This window comes from Pempheris klunzingeri, chromosome 1 (genome assembly GCF_042242105.1).
Source record: "Pempheris klunzingeri isolate RE-2024b chromosome 1, fPemKlu1.hap1, whole genome shotgun sequence".
NCBI lineage: Eukaryota > Metazoa > Chordata > Actinopteri > Acropomatiformes > Pempheridae > Pempheris > Pempheris klunzingeri.
Window position 1 is genome coordinate 30,985,627 of NC_092012.1, and position 19,857 is coordinate 31,005,483.

Below are 19,857 nucleotides of genomic sequence, written 5' to 3' on the forward strand. Positions count from 1 at the left end.
CCAGGGGTCCCGGATGACCTCAAGAGTTAAAAGCAAACAGCGGGAGAGATAGACGAAGGCATGGAGGAAGCATGGAAACTGACAGAGAGACAGAGAAAGGAGGGATGGAGGTATGTGGATGAAGGCACGGAGGGGAAGGAGATGGAGGGTGGGAGGTTTTTGAGAGAGGGGCAGAAAGACAGAAAAACTGGAGAGAGGGTGGAAAAGACACTAATAAAGAGAAAGACACAAGCAGGATAAAGTTGCCAAAATGGCACACAGAGTGAAAAGATTTACAGGACACAGGAGGACAAAAAGAACAGGAAGATACGGTACAATACTGAAAGTATGTGAACTTTTTTGTCGTTTGTGGTTCTTTTCCCTTAGTTCCAATAAAGATAAATCATAAGGCTACAGCATGTGAAACTATTTTAGGGATTCCAACTTTTGTGGCAACAGTTTGTCACTTTAATGAAGTGGTAATCCAAGTTTAGTGTGGAGGAACTGCACGGAGCTTTGACATCAAATGAATTCAAAACATTTGGGATAAAATGACAGGGTAGGTTATTTGTACAGTGTGCTGTCTGACTCCACTGGAAGGCAAAAGTCTTTATGGTTGTTCTGTACAGAGAAAGGCCTAAATAATCCTGTATATATGGTGGAACACATGAATAGTGAGGAAGGCTCACGGCGCTCTTACTTCCACACCTTCACACACCTGGCCTATTGTTGCGTTAAGTGGCTGTTTGCTGTTGTCTTAGATCGCCAGAGAGAGTCCGCTCTCCTTCTGAAGTATACTGACCTCTTTATTGCCCAACATCATTAATGATCTTGTGGCTGAACGGGAGCAAATCCCTGCAGCCACGTTCCAAAATCTTGGGGAAAGCCTAAAACCAAAAGAGTGGAGGCCGTAGCAGTGTGCTAAAAGTTGCGGTTAGGAATGAAATGTCCAGCAATGACACATGGGTGTAATGTTTGCGTGTCCACATACTTGTGTATACTGTAAAAAGGGACTAAACCAGTCTGTTGTCCCTTTTAGGGCTGACCCATAAAGAAACATCAAAATCAGAAACTTATGAAAGAATGAAGTAATGCAAGATGAATGAGTGGACCAGAACTTTTCAAGATGTACTTACAAACTCTGTGTGTGTGTGTGTGTGTGTGAGAAAGAGAAGAATTGAGAATGTCATGCCTCAGATGGATGTTGTGCGCGACATGTCAGATCTGTCATTTCGCTCATTGGCTGCCCCACCCGCTTTTCCCACAGTCGTCTTCTCCTTGGCCTGATAATGACGCTTAAGAAGGTAATGGTGTAAATGAAAGCTGCCCCCCCCCCCCCCCCCCCCCCGGCCTCCCCCCTGTCTATCTGCATGTCTCTCTACCTCTCTCCCTCGCTCTCTGGGGAACAAAGAGGCCTTATTATACCTCCCTGTCAGCGTCGCTCTGTGTCTCACCACTGTACAATCACTGTTTTCAGCAGCACTATCAGCATGGGGTAAATGGAGAGAGAGACTGAGAGAGTGGGCGAGACAGGTAGACGGAGAATAGGAACGTCTCTCTCCAGTGGCACTATTCAACACTAGTTATCTAGAAGTGCTTTTTTAGTTTGAAGCGTACCGCTCGTTTGTTGAAAATGTCTTTGTGTGCAGCTGTTTTTTTTTTTTTTTTCCTTAAAGCTTGAACAGGCAGTGTAATTTATTTGAGGCGCGCATTCACATGACACACATAGGAACACACACACTCACGCGCACTCCTTAAGTCGAGAGATATCTTCTTATTGGGGAATCTTTCAATAAATCAATGTGACTTTAAACACATTTCCCAGGCGACGCGGCTGACCTGATAAGAAGTGAACTAATCTCTTTTGAGGCTGCCGGGAGAGCTTTGAACCAAATCTACTGTGCATCTATCACCAAGGTTATTTGTCAATGGCTGCTAATCCCAGGTAAATTTCCCTGGTTTTATATCAGGGGTTCTCATGCCTGAAGTTTCTCGGCCTTGGGAAAATAAGACAGCGGGCTTACAGAAAGTAGGGGAACAAAAGAAATGTTATGGATTTCAGCAGCAGAACAATGGTTCAGGGAGGGAAAGGGAACAGAGAGGCAAAGAGGCACAGAGAGAGAATATTTATATATTATTATTTACACATCAAAATCAAAGGTGGATTGCAGCGCATCTATCTTAATTTGTTATGTTCATATAAGACCAAATGTAACATCGCTCTTTTTTTAACCTCGTATCAGTGAATGATTCCACTCTTTCTTCCTTAACTCTGTCCAGAAAAAAAGTAAAGGATTTTATTTGGCATTTCTTAGTTCCTTTGGGCACTAACAACCATAACAAAATCAATTATTTATTTAACTGCACACAGTTTTGGCTGAGCTGTTCATGTACAGTAAAAGTGCACTTTCAACTATTGGCATGAATTTTTCTCCATTAAAGTGAAGTAAAAGACATGTTCTACTCTGTCCTTTTATGGACTGAAGCAATGTGCAAAGCCTGCGATGAATACATGTTGTGTGTAACATAAACAGAACACAATTCTTTTTTAAAGATTACTTAAATATATATATATTTTTAAGTCAGAAATGGTCAAAACAGCAAAAAAGCCACATAGTGTAAGACGCAGTGCAGTGTTTGTAGAACTGAATCAGACTTGCTCATCTGTGTTTTGGGTGATGGATCTCTGAAAAACTACTCAGTATTTCCTATACATTTCAATCTGGACAAATCTGGCAGCAGTTGCACTGCCTCCTTTAGAGGGAAGTCCAATAGTATATATTGGAATAATGTTAGATTTATCATCTAAAGAACAATTGCTGTCTATGATAATATTCAGTTTTGTTTAAAGAAACACAGCCTTTATCAAAAAGGGATGCGTCTGCTGATTGGTAGAACATGTTGTTTTTAATATTCAGTATTACAAAGTCGTATTCTTTTACATGATTGTATTCAAAGAGCTCTTTAAAGCTTGGTTCTGGAAACTGCAGAGCCCCCTGGGAATTGTTTGGGGCCTGGTGCACCCATCAGGCTCTCAACGTATCACAACTCAAAATGTACTCTGCAGAGGTGACCATTAAGAGGCTAAACACATCAATGCTGCTATACTATATGCTCACAAAGTTTTAAAGTCACATCTGTCATGTCTGCACCCACTCAAGGTCAGAGCGGAGATCCAGGGAGCGGCGCTTTGGTTGCATCTGTGTAATTTATGAGCTCCCAATTAGCAGAGCACACAATCTAATGATTGTGACCAGCTTCTGGTCCACAACGCGAAAAATAATGGTCCGACTTCACCTATTACACGTAGCATCGTCCCACCACACACACTGTTTGGCAATACATAATTGATTGGACATTTCATTAAAAGTGAAAACTGTTTTTGCCATTTCTTGTGCTCCACTACCTCACGTGGAAAGAAATGTTTTTCTGATTTAGCTCCTCATTTTTTTTGTTTTCATTTTCATCCTGTATTTGCTTTTTTTTTTGCGCTCTGTCCCTTGAAGCCCGCCCCCCCCACCCATGTGCGTAGAAGATCATGGAAAATCTCTTGCCATATCTGTCATCTGTCATGCTCTCTGATGAAGAGTTTTGATCTCTCACTTCTCTGTTTATGGCCGTTGTCAAGCGAAAAGAGTCGTAGCCGTAAGTGCTTACACCAGCACGTAAATAGTTTGACATGTGGCTCTGTAACAAAGTTGTAGGAGTAAATAAGGAACCAAACAACCATGCAGAATTGCAATTAAGTTGTACGTCTGCATTATGAAATGTTTGGAGCAGCGTGATTTCTGCTCGCTCTTTTACATTTCCGAGTCTTGATATCAAAAGTGTGTGTTTCTTTGTTCCAGAAAGACTCCTTGGCTGTGAGGGATCAAAGGGTAAGCACAGTATATAATGGATAGCACTCAGCTGCACACAGATACAGACAAACCACGCAGTGGGACAGCGGAGGAATATGTGTGGAATATAATGTGCTCAATTCTTCCATCGTGAGGTCATGGTGTTAAGGTACAAGTGAGATGGAGGATTTGTTAGAAAAAAAGACTTTCACAGCTGAATGACTCGAAACATTAACATTAAAATCCTCACAGGCTTACCACTTAGTCAGGACGACACCTCCCATAAAACGTGCCATTTAAAAACATCCTTCCCCTTTTATTTCCCCACTTATTCCCTCTTAGGTGTCAAGAGTTGAATGTATTCTCCGGATGAAATGATTTAGATATTTGGTGCATCATTGTCTAGAGATTTTCCTATAATTCAGCCTGACATTTTTGGCACCTCTGGACACGTTGAGATCTCCACCAGGATTTAAAATAAAGTTCTGTGGGTTTGAACCACATTTGGCTGCATGGCGTGAGTTTGTAAAGACTGTATGATCCGCCAGCAAGATGCTGCTCGTGAAAGGTTTTTAACAGCGTCTTAAAGTATTTTATTTTCATAATACAGAATCCGCTAACTTGGAAAGATAATTCCCCTTGTTTCCAGTGCAACTTTTTGAGAATTAGCCATGACATCATGTGAAAGGGATTTATAATTTCAATATGGTTAAATGAAGTTAAGTGTAATGAGGGCTGCAGTTGGAGGCAAGGAAAGGAGCATATCACATTGTGTTTGGTAGAATATAATAATAAGAAAGTATAGTTAATAAGCATATGACAAGACCTTTAGATATAGATGGGCTTATATAAAAAGTTAAACTGGCATTTTTATGAATCGCACATCACACAGTTGTGATATCACTGAGCTACATTACTGACCACGGATAGAGGAAAGGAGCTAGAAAAAGTCATGACAATTAATTTTAATAATTTTTTAACTTTACGGGAATATAAGATGCTACTTTGAGTTGTTATGCCTAATGAGATTTAATTATGTTTTGCTTCCAATAGATTATAGTGACTTAACATAAACTAAATGCTATTTCAGTTACATTTCCACAATGGCACGAAATTGTTGTGGAAATGTTTCAGCGTACAAATGATCCAATTTTAAATTTAACAAATGGAGAACCTGTTCAATATGTATATAGGCCTTTCGAAACCCCCATCAAATGAATCTGAGCTCATGTTGTTCGGACAGCTCACACACAAATCGGTGTTACTGTCCAGCATAGACAGAGCACAGAGAAAATGACAAAGAGTGAGAGACACAGAAAAAGAGGAATGGAGAAAGAGTGAACGATTCAGGGAGAAGGCAAAGACGAGATGGAAGAGGAGGGGTGTGGGGTGGGGGGGTTGGGGGGGGCTGATCTTGGAAAGGTTTAGTATATCATAATTATCCCGTTAAGTAACGGCGGAGCAGCCTCCCCGGGGGAATTCGTCTTAAATGGAAGATTTGCAAGGAGAACGGGTCAGAGAGAAAAACGGCTTCCAGTCGGCAGGAAATCCTGTTTACATTTACATAATCATATCAACACTCACTCCTTCTTCTTCTTTGTCTCTTTCTTTTGGGTGCCTTTTCAAAAAAAAAAAAAAAAAATGGGAAAGAGACAAATGAGGGAGGGCTTTAGGCTGCTGCTTGTCGAAGTTTGTTGTTTTATTTTTCCCCTTTTCTTTTTGCATGCTCTTATTTGTATTAAGTGCTGCCAGTGCTGGCAAGAGTGCCTCTTTTTTAAAATCTCTTGCCAGCACCTCCAACCTCTTCTCAACATCTTGTGTCTTTCCACCTTGTAACGTCCTCCTCAAGTGGGGTTGTGCCAGACCTTTTGGCCTCTTTTCCTTATTTGGCACGTTAAAAAGAAAAAGGAAAAGAAAAAAAAAAAAAAAAAAGCTTAAGCATAAATAAGGTATGGCGTGCCCGGCTGTGTGAGTCTTAATTGAGATCTGCTACGAGCAGGCAGCAGATGTTTGTAGCAGCAACTGTTGAATCATCTGAGACCAGTGAAAGCCTGTGAAACCATGTTAAAAAGAAGCCAGGTGCTCCACATTTTTCATTTCTTACTTCCTCTGCCTTTTTTCTCTCTTCACATCATGGGGAAAAAAAAAATGAAGTGCTGATGGGGAGTTGTGTGAGAGAAAGGAGAAACAAATATATGGGTTATTAGCAATGCTAAACTATGGTAAAGTGCATATTCATGTGTCTGCCAAAAAGAAAAAAGAAAAGAAAGATATACAGAAAAGACAAACCTGACTTGAAGCTCAGCTCAAACATGGAGCAAAGATAATTCCAGCGACTGATTTCTAACAAGATTTTATAAGGTGATGAAGGTTATAAATAGCCTTATTGTAGGTCATCAAACTGCAGGGAACATTTCTCTCCTTCCGCGCTGATTTATTTTCAATGTGTTCTTTAGCATATAACCGCTTTTTAAATGAGCTTACTTTTATCTGAATACATTTTCTATTTATGTAAAAAAGTGTATCAAAAACCACACAGCATGCACAGCATGCTGATGTTATTTACATTATATAATCACGTAAAGTATTGATACAATTATGTTGAGATGTGAAGCATCAAATGGACACCAAATATAAATCACATCATGTGAAGTTGAAAGCGTGATTCATGAAAGAACAATAAACAAACAACTGAGCTAGTGCGAGGCAGATTCAGATTTGCAAGATTCCTCCGTTACTGTACAACAGTGAGACAAAGCCATTGTTAACTGACAACATGGTGGGAAAGATTTGTGTGTTCCGTGCAGTTTAACTACCCATTTTATCTGCAAATTCACTTGGTATTGTTTAATAGAAGTCAACTGGTTTAAGGGTTTTTTTTCTTTCTTTTTTTTTTTTCTGTTTTCTTTGTTCTCCAAAGCGGATCAAGAAAGTCGAAGTTTTAGTTTTAGGCTAACGTAATGACTGCCATCACTGCTTCACTTTGTTTGGAGGTAAGCCCAGTGTGAGCACTAAACAAAGTGGAATAGAATCCCTGAACTAGATTTAGACCAGTTGATATAGTAAACTTGGGACTTTTTGGGCGTATTTTGCCTTATTTGTATTCCAGTCTTGCTAACTCTTATCCATTCATTCATTCATCCATTAATTCATTCCTCACAGCCATCCTTGTGTGTCCATGTCATCATATCACTACGTGTTCTTAGATGTGGCTTTTGAACACATTATTTATCTAGTTAGATTATTACAATTGCAGCATTGGACTTTTAGCTGCTTCAGGAAATACTGCAGTAGCAGCAAGAGGTAATTGAGAACTGTTTCAGCTCCCATAACTGTTATTTGTCTTGTTGACAGTCTTGCCTAGTAGACCTTTAACATATGGCAAGCGCCTGCACCTTGATGTACTAAATTGATGCCCATGTTACAGTTGTTCACCAAGTCCGTATCTCCTCCAACCAAGCAGCCACCCGGCCCCCGGAGCCTTCTCCATCCTCGCGCTGTAGATTGCTGTCGTTTATTTTTCTGTAACATTTGGCAGATTGGGAACCCCCCCTCCCCCCCATGCCACGGGGATGTTAGGAACCAGCGACAGGTTCTCTGTTATTATAAATGATAACTATGAGAGCTGGGGACGGGTTGATATTACTCTCCTTTCTGTCTGTCTGTCGGTCTGTCTTGGTAATCTCCCTCTGCGGAGACTTGACTTCTTTTCATCCCGCTATCTGCAACTTTTATCTCTCAGTGAGTCTTTCCTGCTCTCTGTCTTTCCTCTTGACTCTTGACTTTGGCCATTTTACTAAAATAACACCTTTGTACTGAAGCCACTGATTGTGAAACTTTAAAGAAGAGCCTCCAAAGGTGGAGGACACTGACCCACCAGTATCCATATTTAATGAAAGACGAGATTTATCACTCTACTCATATTCTCTATTTTTCTCTGTCTGTCTTCATGAGTTTTATAGACTTTAGCGGGGCAAAGCACTTACTGTTGCCCTATATATGCATATTGCCCTATATAATATTGCCCTATTTGCTGCTGTGTCTCTAGTTCATTCTCTCCTCCTCCTTTGATCTAGTGTACACACATCCTCCATACTGTGTCATCACACTCCTTTTGTCTGTCCTCTTCGTCTTCTTCTTTCACAGTCAAATGGATGGGTTCGGGGACACATTTCAATGGGCGATCAACAAACTCCTCCTTCCCTCCCATCTCCCATCTGGCGTCATGCCACACTGAATTAGTAACCAGATATGTCACCACCATCGTGCTGGTGCGGATAACACCGTACGCTTCTGGGAGGGCAGCGGTTTGCAGATTAGCACCTACAATTAATACAATTGACTTGCAGGAAGACGACTGCTCTCTTGTCATTGGTAGTTTATTGGCTCAGGGCTTTAAAACCAAGCAGTGGCCAAGACGTTTGCAAAGGTCCAATATAGGAAAAAGTTGATGAGTGTGTGTTTTAAGATTGGTCAGTGCCAAGGACCTCTTGATGGAAAGTGAATTTCAGCTCTGAAGGTCATGACAGGATTCTACATGATTACATACTGCACAGCTCATCAGTCTACTGTTATGCAAACTCATAGTTGGGTAAAGATACCAACTTTTTGACTAACTAGAAAACTTCATCTGTCAATCATCCTCATCATCATCATCTTTTTTAATATTTATAGGAATAATAATGGAAGTTGGAGCACAATAACAACACGCTATTGTAATCTATTTAAAACATACGTAGAAAGAAGAAATAGCCAAATAAAGACATAGCAACCGTAACAGAAACACACACAAAAGTACTGCACTGTAAAATCACCTTAAAGAAACTGTAAAATGAAGGTAACTGTATCCATATATGTTGTTTTTTTTTAAGTCTACAAGCACCGTGGAAAAGACAAATCCAATGTATTACAGTACACTTCTACATTCAGTGCAGTGCTGTACAGCAGGCTGACTATACAGCTGAGGGCACTAATAAAAACACCCAGTGGCGTGGCCTTTAGCCCGTGTCCGTATCTCAGAGAATGAGGGAAAGATGTAAGTTCATGTAAGCACAAAGCTTTCCAAAAAGAAAAAAAAAAAAGTGAATAGTGGCTGCAATCTGTGGAGATGAGATGACCTCACTTATTCCTGCCCCTTGAACAAAAGCTTCCTTTTCAGAGAAGGATGGACGGTTTAGGAAACTTGAGAGCTCATATCCTTGATTTCCTTGTGAGAACATGAAGGCAACATCAAGTTACGGACTGACAGACGCACACAAAGTTGTGAATACGCGTAGCCACAGAAGAGACAAAACATGAAAGAAAGAAAACAAGTTCTCCAAAATAACAGCTTTCATTTAACTGTGATAGAACCAGGGCACATGGGTAATCTGGCAGTTTCATGATTTCGTTTTCTCTTTTTCTTTTTTGCTCTTTCCTTCTCTCGCTTGTACATTAGACTACAGGCTTTTTCAAAGCACAGTGTGTCACAAGCATTTAAGATGTGGCCTTTTTTCCCTTGCACATTCCAACGCCATTATGTTACATTGTTGCTGAATAAAAGGCCGTATTATGTTCCAGCCCCCCCAGTAAAAGGGCAGAAGTGGACCCAGTTTTTATCTGCTGAACGAATCAATCAGGATTATGTCAGCTGAAAAGAATCACAGACAGCAGTCGCCAGGCACTGTGTCTCTGAGTGTGTGTTAGTGTGTATATCCCCCTCTCGGTGTGTGAAGGATGGGAAATTTGCAGTGGAGGAAAGCACTTGTTGGTTATGAACATGCCCGGCTTGGTGACAAAGATGTCATTTGGGGTCTAAAAAGCAAGAGGATTTTTTTTCTATTTATGTATTTACCCATTCCCCCCTCAACCCACCCCTTTCTCCTCCTCTGTGGGAGGATTGGAAGGGCACTAATTATCATTTCAGCAGAAATGATTAGGAGATCAAACAGGGATCGAATGCCATTTCCTTCCATTAATGCAGGGGGTTTAGAGTGCCTGTCATGGCTTGGCTTGTCTTAGGGCCTGTGGAGGGAAAAAAAAAAAATATAACAGGGGGGAAGAGAAAGGAGGGAAGAATGGAGGATGGAGAAGAGGCTTAAGAGGAAGGGAGCAAGGGAGGGACAGGACGGGACAGGGGCTTGGCAAGAGACAGAGAGAAAAGCCATTCAGTTAAAAGGCCAAAGGATTTTGCAAGTGTAAGTTGAAGACTAGAAAGCGTCCTTTGAACCAGGAACGATAATTAGACGTATTATTTTTCTTGTGTGATTTTGTGGAAACCTTTACATCCGTGATGGAGGCACGATGCCAGATATTTTGATAATTAAATCTACAGCGTGGCCTTAAAGTGATGACCAGAATCAGATTTGAGCATGTATTTGAAATTTGGAAGAACATTCCAGCGATGTAGCGTTGAACTTCTCTAGAGGATTTGAAAAGGAAGCTCCTCCAGAACCTCAGTTAAGATAACATGTTATACAGCAGGTTTTACGGGCTCAGAAGTACTCCCCATGACAAGTGAACTGACCTTCATGTGTAAAAGAAGTGCAGTGGCCCTTTAAACACAGGCCACCAAACCATCCATTTATGAAAATAACTTCCTGTGATAGGACTTTTTGAAGATAAACCCTTAAATCAATATCCTGGGGATGTTTGCTTGTTGGTAGCCTCCTGTAAAGATTCAACCCTGAAAGTTTTGGCAAAACCAGAAGATAAACAAAGTGATGCCAAGTTAGCACCTAACAAAGTTCACTGTTTCCATTAAAAGATCAAAGAGACTCGAGGTGGATATCTGGAAGATTACCGAGAAACAGCGAAGCAAAGGGGCAGAATGGGAAATGTGGATGAGGTTGTGATTGTTTCAGCACGTCAGATGAGAGAAATGTCAAAGAGAATGTGAGAGATGACCTCTGTGTTCATCGCCCATTAATGACCCTGCAGCTCTCAGCTTCATTTTCCCTCTCATCAAAAACATTAAAAAAAACATTTCCTCCTGTCTCCAATAGTCATTTCCCCCCGCATTGTATTTATGTATTGAAAAAAAGGTAATAGATCAAGCACATTCCATTATTCTCTTATAAGATCATTAGCAAATATAATTAGATATGAAAGAAAGTAATTTGGAGAGGAGAGAGGAGAAAAGCGCTATCAGGCAGAGAAGACAGATTGTAGCATCAGAGTGTTTGGGCTTAAATTGCTCAGCGGAGGTATTATCAAGCCGGCAATCTTTTAGCCTCAGAAATAGTTTTGGAGTCAGAGAGCGAAAGATAGAAAGAGGCCACTAACATTCACTTCATTGTGTTTCCCCAACTGCAATCATTCTTTTTGCGCATTTTACTTGCTTTCCCTTTTTTTTTTTTTTTTTTTTCTTCCCTCCTCTGAATCCTTCCATCCTGTCATACGCGTCACCTCATGCTAGACCTGAGAGTTTGCAGCAAAACAAAACTGAGTTTATAAAAAGAAAACAAGTTGACACGGAGTCATCGCACACACAAAAAAACACATAATCACAGACAACAGAAAACAGGTAACCTTTTTTACCCACTCTTCGCACATATTGATTCGGCTTTTGTATTATTTTTGCAACTTTAAATAACAGAAATAACACACAAATTGCGCTCCGCCTTGAAGTCGCTTCGTGAGGAACCTTTTCGCTGCACATCTTGTCTCTTCTCTCTCTCTCTCTCTCTCTCTCTGGAGCGTGCCCCCCCCCATCCCTCCCCCCCCGCTCTCCACCTGCACACAGGAGTTTTCGTCACTCTTTGTTGCGCCTAACACCATACTATGTTTGTCTAATAGGGATCTGAGTCGAAAGCAGACTGAGAGCACAACAATCCTGCTGCGTTTCACCACAAATTTGCTTTTTTTTTTTTTCTCCTCACCCCTTCTTCTTCTCTAGTAGTGCTTTGAGGGATTGGGGGAGGTGTTGGAGGGGGGGGGGTGTGGGAAGGGTGCAGAGGAGGGGTGGCAGAGTGGATGTGGATTTTTCTAGTCTTTTGTGCGAATCACAGGGAATGGTAACTATAAACATCCTGTATTCATTAAAACCATCTAAAAATACAATTTTGGAGGGGGGGGGGGGGGGGGGAGAAAGCGGGGCTGTGCTCACTTCCTCGCCGCTCCTCCTCGGTGTATACAAGCAGGCCGTGTTATGCCTGGTGCCGCTCATATTTACATATTTATAAATACTGGGCTGTACAATGAGACGGGGCTGTGCCAAGAACAACACTTTCTGCTAGTGTAGGGCCCGGATGCCTGAGAGAGGGAACAAAGGAGCCACAGTCACCTTCAGTGGCACACAGAGGGTTCACACAGCTCGACTTTACACCCTGTTGAAGTCCATATTGGTAGAGATGATGTCAGATGATGCGCTGCAACAAGGCTCCTTTGGCTTCATTTGTCTGTGTGTCTGTATTTTAGGCCCAGCTGAAATACTGTGCAATAGAACCTAACTTTTAGCAAACATCAACTAATCAGTTGCATCCAAATTACATGGAGGCGAGGGCTTGAGTTTTCTTAGTTTTCTCACTTGGGTGTGCTCATCACATGCTCATCACTAGTTACACTGGAAAGTCATTCACAGGAAATGCAAAGATCAAATGTAAAGCTGAAAAAAAGCTGTTTTTTCTGCTTTCTTTTTTTGTTAATCATCTTCTGACCCTCAAATATACTAGGTGACCCTTTTATGGGGGGCCTGAACCACTACTCTAGTTGTATATAGCCATGCAGGTTTTATTAGGCTAGATTTCCTCTGTCTGCATCCACATATTTGCAATGGAGGTGAATAAAATGTACTGGAACATAAAGGAAATCAACACCAGTAACAGTATTCTGTTTAGTCTGAATCCACACAACTCGTTTTGAGGAGTTTTTTACAGAACTACTTTCTGGAGTTGCTCTCTAGTAAAGATATCCCCATGATGTGTGGATTATCTGGAGTGACAGCAGCACTGTAACAATGCTGTCAGCACCGCAGACAACATTCCATCCGTGCCCGCTGTACTGGAGACAGATTTATTAAAACTTTAAGCACCCGATGAGGTCGATCAGGGCAGAGTCTATATTAGCTGAACCCCAATGATCATCAGAAAGAAATGGAATAAAATGAGACGCAGCTGAAACACAGACACCTATGTTTCTTAGCCGTCCGTGTCGGCTTTGATATCATGAACGACAACTTTATTAAGAGCTGCACAAGTGTACCACACGACCAGTCTCAAGAACCGTACGGTGTCGCGCTGCAAAATGCCAGCTTCAACTGGTGAGTGGCTGTTGTGTGATGTTTTCACAGACTGCTATTAATGTGAGGTGATGCCTCTGAGACCACACACTCACACTCATTCACACACACACACACACACACACACACACAGACACACACAGTCCACTGTATCCCAAGGCAGTCTCAGACACATGCTCAGAGTACAGTGTTATGCCATTGTTCCATCCTCCTTCCCATTTATCCATTCTGTTAAGCATGACACATGTATTAACAGTGGATGGATCCTGGAGCTGTGTTTCCTCACACCATATGTTTTCCTTTCCCGGGCCCTCTCCTCTCCAGTAACCACCCCTGTCTCTGCTATCTCGCAACACACCACAAGAGGGAGCCCTTACTCTTCATATTGCCTATCGTGAGGGTCTTGGAGATGTGGGCATGCACCGTACATTGGTGCTGTACTGCTCTTATGTATCTTATATATAATATAATAATAGTTTTTATAAACATAGATTTTTATTAATACCGTCATGTTGCCATCATGTATGCACGTTGCATCAACCCACCCTAAGAGTAGAATCATTGAAGGAAACAAATAGGTAAGCCTTGCATTCATGTGATAAATGAATGCCAGGCAGGTTTCCTGTGTCTGTGAGGTGCATCTGCTGCCTGCCCGAATGGGAAATTAAAAACTGTGAGGGGAAGTTATGCTAAATCTATAAAGTTGGCCAGGAAATTTCTCCCCCTTCGCAGCGGCAGTTGTTTGGGGAGAAGGAGCACCGTGCTTAAATAATAGCATTCCAGGTGGCTTAGTTAATGAACAGTGAAAATCAAATATGGAGCTTAATCTGGAGCTCGTTACAGGAAGTTTCTTTACAGGGAAGTCAAAGGCAGGAAGTGCCCTCGGGGAGAGACTAGACACTTTTTGAAGCTCCAGAACAAGGAAACTTAATTTTTTCTTTTTTTGTTTATTTTATACAGGGAAAAAAAAAAGTCATCTCAGGGACAGAATGAGTGACTCTTAATGGTAGTTTCTTTCACTTTTTTTCATGAAGAGTGTTGACATTTAACACAGATGTTGAAAGTGAATCTGCGCCAAAAGGGAAATCACTGGTCTAAATGTGTGAGAGGTGATGAGCTGCGAATCTGTTCGGAGGCTTCAGTGTCTTATTTACTGTCTTAGCTTGCCATCTTGTGGTGAAGGTTGGGTATGAAATCATCCTCTTTACTAGTAAAGAATTATAGTCTGAGATATGTTGCAAATTAGATGAGAAAACACCGGTTAATTGACCATAGAAGGGACCGAGGCGTCAGTGTACATAGCTATGCACTCAGTTCTAGTCACGTTAACGATGTTTTGTACGATCAGGCTAAGTGTGCATGAGGAAGATTTGATCTTATATGTTGCAATTTTTCAAGCAATGCTTCTACCAATATCATTTTTTAAAAAAAAGCTAATACATAAATATTTGCAATTATCCTTTAGAATCACTGGGACCATCTGAAGTGAGCAGCATGGTGCAGCAAAAGCAGAAGTGCACAAGAGGCTTTCAGTAAAGTCACTGTTGGTTGTAGTGATGTAGGAGTTGTTCACGCCATCAGAAGACAGCTAGGAAGTTATTACTCAGTGCTGAATCTAAGAGATGTTTTATCATGTTATTAGCTCTTTATTTTCCCTCTGTTACGCCGGCACTTCCTTTCATTTTGATATCCATTTCCGTCCTTGCGAAAGCACAGCTCAAATAAACCCGTGTTTTAATTTGGTTTTGTCAGATTCATAACGCCACTTTAAAAGAACATGACATGCAAATGTGTTCAGCTGTGTTTTATTGCAAAATAATTTTCTGAGAAGTTGCTGAGGGAATGAAAGTGTAGAAAAAGGAGGGGGATCGGGGACGAGTTGTATTATTTAGTGGCCGCTGCTGTGGGACCTAATTACAGTTATGCATTTCTTACTGTCGCACCGAGTCTTAAAACTTTTTTTTATTAGAATTACTCACTTCACTTCTCACCCACTGTCACACTTCCTGTCACACTTATTGAGCCAACCAACTTGCTTGTATTAAGTATGAAACTACTCCAGTTGTCATAACCATAATGTGTTAGCATCTCATACCATTTTAGAAATGATTATTTCACCCCTATCATAATCTCACAGTGGAAGCTAATGTGTACAGAAGGTGCAAACACAAAAATGGAAAGAAACAAATGGTGGAACTGTACAGTAGATGTAGTAATTTAATGAAAGCGCCACTTCCCTTCCTCATATAAAGCGTAGCTTCATGCCTTGCTAATACTTACTTACAGTCATTGTTGTGTTGGGTAACAAGGTGGACAGAACAACAGGAAAACCCCAGAATGCACCGCAAACCAAAACAATGGTGCTGCAATAAGAAGGTTACACTTTTAATTTAACTTCAGCTATAAGAATGTGGATGTTATCTGTGGAATTATTGTATTTGAATGTGTTTCATTTCAAGGTATTCCTGTTATTTTGTCCACCTTGAAAGTTTAGAAACTAACATCATGTCATCAGAATATTAGCATAACCTCACAGATTCAATTATTATAGGCAAAAAGTCAGATTTGGGACTGTGAGCTGAAGGTTTTTCTGTTGCTGGTCTTAACTGTTGCTGTTTCTTTAATAATGGGTGCATCTTATGTAATGTTTAGAATCCAGGGAAGACACTTTAAAGTTTACTGAAATTAACAATGACCGATTTCTCACTTATCAAAGCAGTGCTTTGGAATTAATTTGACCAGGACTGAAGGCATTTCAGTCTCAGCACCAATACAATGGAAGTGAAATGGATTTTGTTTCTGGGAGGATTATATTTAAAAATGTTTGCCATGTCCCTGTAATCCGGGATAATCTATAAAGCAGTTTTCACTGGGACTACTTTATCCCAAAGAAATGAAAACTGTTGAGCTGTTGAATTTTGAAATGCATTTTTTAAATGATGGGACCACCACAAACAAAATCCACCTCCACTGTATTTGGGTGGAGGCCCAGACTCAGAACCTGGATGAATTAAACCCAAAACTATCTTTGAGAGTAGTTGTAACTCCAGTTAAGTGAGAAACCAAATTTCTGTCTGTGATTTGTGTGAAATTACCCTTCATGTCTCAATTGGCCATCACCCATTGTGAAAAGCTGACAGTCTCAAATATCTCATCCATCCATTTGGCCCCACTGACTATATGATGTAATGCTGAGTGTGTGTGTGTGTGTGTGTGTGTGTGTGTGTGTGTGTGTGTGTGTGTGTGTGTGTGTGTGTATGTGTGCTGCAGGGTGGGGTCTGTGTGTTGGGTCCGTGGTGCTAATCTGCCTCTTGTTCTCTCATTGGCCGTAGTGCATCTCTGGGTAGGAGAGGAGGACCAGCCCATGACCCATGACCCCGCGCTGACCCACGACCCCAACCATCTTAACAACGACCTTAACCACCCTAACAACCATAACCTAGGCGACCCCGAGGGGCTGGACGCCCACGCTGTAAACAAAGACTAACGGCCCACACCGGAGCAAGGCAGGATGATGAGGCTGAGGATGATGATGAAGGCGATGATGGTGATGATGAGGAGGCATGAAGGATAAATGAAGGAATACACTATAACAAAGACTTTATTTAAGATGAAAAAAAAAAAAAACACATACTACCGTCAGAGTCAAGAGAAGGCGAGAACTATATGAAGGAAAGTTTGGGACAGTTTTCCTTTGGGGACAGATTTGCGAGATGGACCTAATGACTTTTGCAAGCGTCCTAGGACGCTAAACAAAGTGACGACAACTTTCCTGTTTTGTCTCCTGTGGTCTGAATACCCCTTGTCTCTGTTGTCTTTTCTCTTATACAATGTTTTTATTTGTTTTTTTTTCCTTTTGATGAAACTACCTGTCTGATTAGCACTTCTGTAACTGGCGCCGCAATCTCTGATACATTCCTTGAGCTAGAAAGGTGTCGAAAGGTCTTTTTTTTTAATTAGGACTGAAGTGTAGTACCTGCTTTCAAAGACTTTTCTCTCCTGTTAAATGAAGACAATTATTTCATGTCCACGGACCACCATTATATTGTACCTGGAATGTATTCTACTGTAGAATAGAAACTCAACTTTACCGGACTGTTGACAGAGACCAAGCACATTTTCTGTCAGATCAGCCACTTCTGGCTCTCTTATCAGCTGTCACAGAGTCACTATTTATGTCCCATGACCATGCATCACAGTGATTATGGTTAATAAAGGACAGGGCACCATATGACAATCTCCAACACATGCTTGTTTCCAGAAATACTATGGTAGTGCTGATGGAGAAACATACCTGCAGTTGACTTTTGATGATGGTGGTGCTAATGGTGATCATGAGGAAGACAGAATATTCAGACTGCCCTAAATGTACTTATAATACTATATTCCCTCTCCATAACCAGGCCGGTATAGGCCTTCACCCTGCTATATGGCTCCCTTTGTCTTTTTTTCTTGTTCTGTATCATTCAACACAGCACCCATAGACGCTTAATGTACATAAAGAGATATACAGTAGTTAAAAAAGTGAAAACTAAAGTTTTAAAGCATTTGTGATGAGGAAAAGCAAAGAAGTGACTGTAGTTTACATGGCCACATTCTCAAAAGGTAGGCATTCTTCTAGAGTTTGACAGAGAAGAATTAAAAAAAAAAAAAAAAGAATCTCAAAAACAGAAAAAAGGGGGAACAGTTTCTTATTTATCGCCCTCCACCCCTTTCTCTTCATCTCTCATGTCAACCTCAAGGACTCTAGTGTTGCAGATGTTTCTAAAATACTGCCACCGATCATTGTTGCACAGTGTTACTGACTACTGAAAATGGTTTGATGTATTTACTTTAAGATGAGAAAAAAAAAAAAAAAAAAAACTGGAAAAAAGACATATTGTGTATAGCCTTAGATACAAGTCATCTGTTATTGCTTCTACAAAGCTATGTAGCTGTGCTAGACTGTAGGACGTAGGGTTGATTTTTATTTTTAATTTTTATATGTACTGTACATTAATGCCTTCTCCATTTACTGATCAAAAAAAAAAAAGAGGAAAAAGATGACAATCGTCTCCTGTGCTGCAAACATATTTGCCCCATATATACAGAATCCATTATGCATAGAGGGACTTTATCCTTTCTTATTTCTTTCATTTGTTTTGGTTCTCAGAAGTATTTTGCACTGTGATAGTATTATAAATCCAACCTATACAGTACAAAACTAGCTAACTAACTAAACTGAAGGTGTGTGTTTGTGTGTCCCTTGGCATTGTGAAATGTTTCTACGTCATTTTTTGTGAACCCAGAGAAAAATTCTAATGCGGTATGTACAGTTCAAATACAATACTTCTTTTAGTTTGATCAACCTCTATACTGTATGTGGCTTTGACAAATTGTTGCCCAGATTTCTTTTGTATGCAAACACCCTTTTGACCTGCAGCGTAGGCCTGTTACTGCTTTAGCCTGAGTAATTTTTCATTGCTCAAATTCCAACTTGAGGAGATTTTGCTGCAGTACAGCCTCTGTTTTTTTTTTTTTTGTTTGTTTTTTTTTCATTTTAATTTGATTTATGTAGATTACAATTAACCATTCTTTCAATTTTAATATGCCAGGAAAAGAGGGGATTCCAAACTAAATAAGAAGAGTGTGACATATGAAAAGCCAGAAGTATGGTATGGTTGTAGGGAAATATAACAGGGTGTTTGAAGGGAGGAATTCTGGAAATGGGATCTGAGTAAACCAATCAGACGTATGATGCCGGAGGCACTGACCAACGGCTTTGACCTCTGACCCTATCTCTGTTTTCCAGGGGTGTAAAGATGAGAGATTAATGGCGAGAGTCTCGCTTGGGCTCTCTCCTTCTCTGAACCAGCTATAATGAGCATTCCACTCCACATATTATGTACAAAACCTGTCTTGTGAGCTGAACACTCTTTATGTTTCGCTGTACCCTCATGGCAGATGCTTCGTTTTGTAACTACTGAACTGTACTTATAGTAAAAATAAAATGTATTCAAACTAAAAAAAAAAAAAATGCATTGTCACAGAGCAATGGCTTGTTTCATGTTTTTAATTTCTTCATTTCTGACAGAGCGAGAATCAGGAAGGCGAGTCGCCGTGTCGGAGTGTCACTGTGTGATCAGAAGCGGGTAAACTGTTGGGAGACTAGTCCATCACTTCAGCACAAGTTATTATCTCTCAGTCAATTTGATGCCAAAGCTTCACAAACTGTGATCATGATGTCGAATCCACACAACTAAATTACTGCCTGCGCCACTTTGTCTCCCAAAGGTGCTCGAGGTAGCTGTAGTGGAGCAATACGGGGATGCTCGTAAGTACGCGAGCACGCTCAGAGGTCCCACACGGCAAAATGTAAAGGAACGATTCGGGCATTTAAATTAAAGAAAATCACGACGACGAATGCAGTGTGCATCATACGTGTTTGACGCTTCTTTTTGATATTGAGTTCATGCACCTGACTTCTCTTTGCCACTTTTTCGTCTCCCTCATATACGCCACTTTTTTCAAATCACACTGTTTAAACTACCAGCTACAATTAATTTGTCTCGACTCAAAAACAAACTACGGATCACATGACTGCACGCTTCAGTATCACATGCTGTCACAGACTGTTAGCAGCAGAGCTACAGAGGGTTTCTGCACACGGGATCTAGCATTTATATGCAAATGTGCAGACATCAAGTGGATATTCACCTGTGGAAGAAGTACCCAGATCTTAAACCAAAGTAGCAATATAACAATGTAAATGTACTAAAGACATGCATTCAAGTTATATGTTGGTTAAATTATTGGCTATATTATCAACAATAGGTACTCGTT

At 40.7% G+C, this 19,857-nt stretch overlaps 1 protein-coding gene across 2 annotated transcripts in view; it reads left to right on the top strand.

Annotated features, from left to right (window-relative positions):
* znf536 (zinc finger protein 536) overlaps positions 1 to 19,065 on the top strand; it is a 192,238-nt gene extending 173,173 nt beyond the window's left edge. For both annotated transcript variants that reach the window (XM_070833703.1, XM_070833711.1), the window contains exon 7: positions 16,368 to 19,065. In XM_070833703.1, coding sequence (XP_070689804.1) covers positions 16,368 to 16,522 — 155 coding nt within the window. In that variant the 3' untranslated portion in view covers positions 16,523 to 19,065. The remainder of the gene's footprint in view (positions 1 to 16,367) is intronic.
* The last annotated feature ends 792 nt before the right edge of the window (positions 19,066 to 19,857 follow it).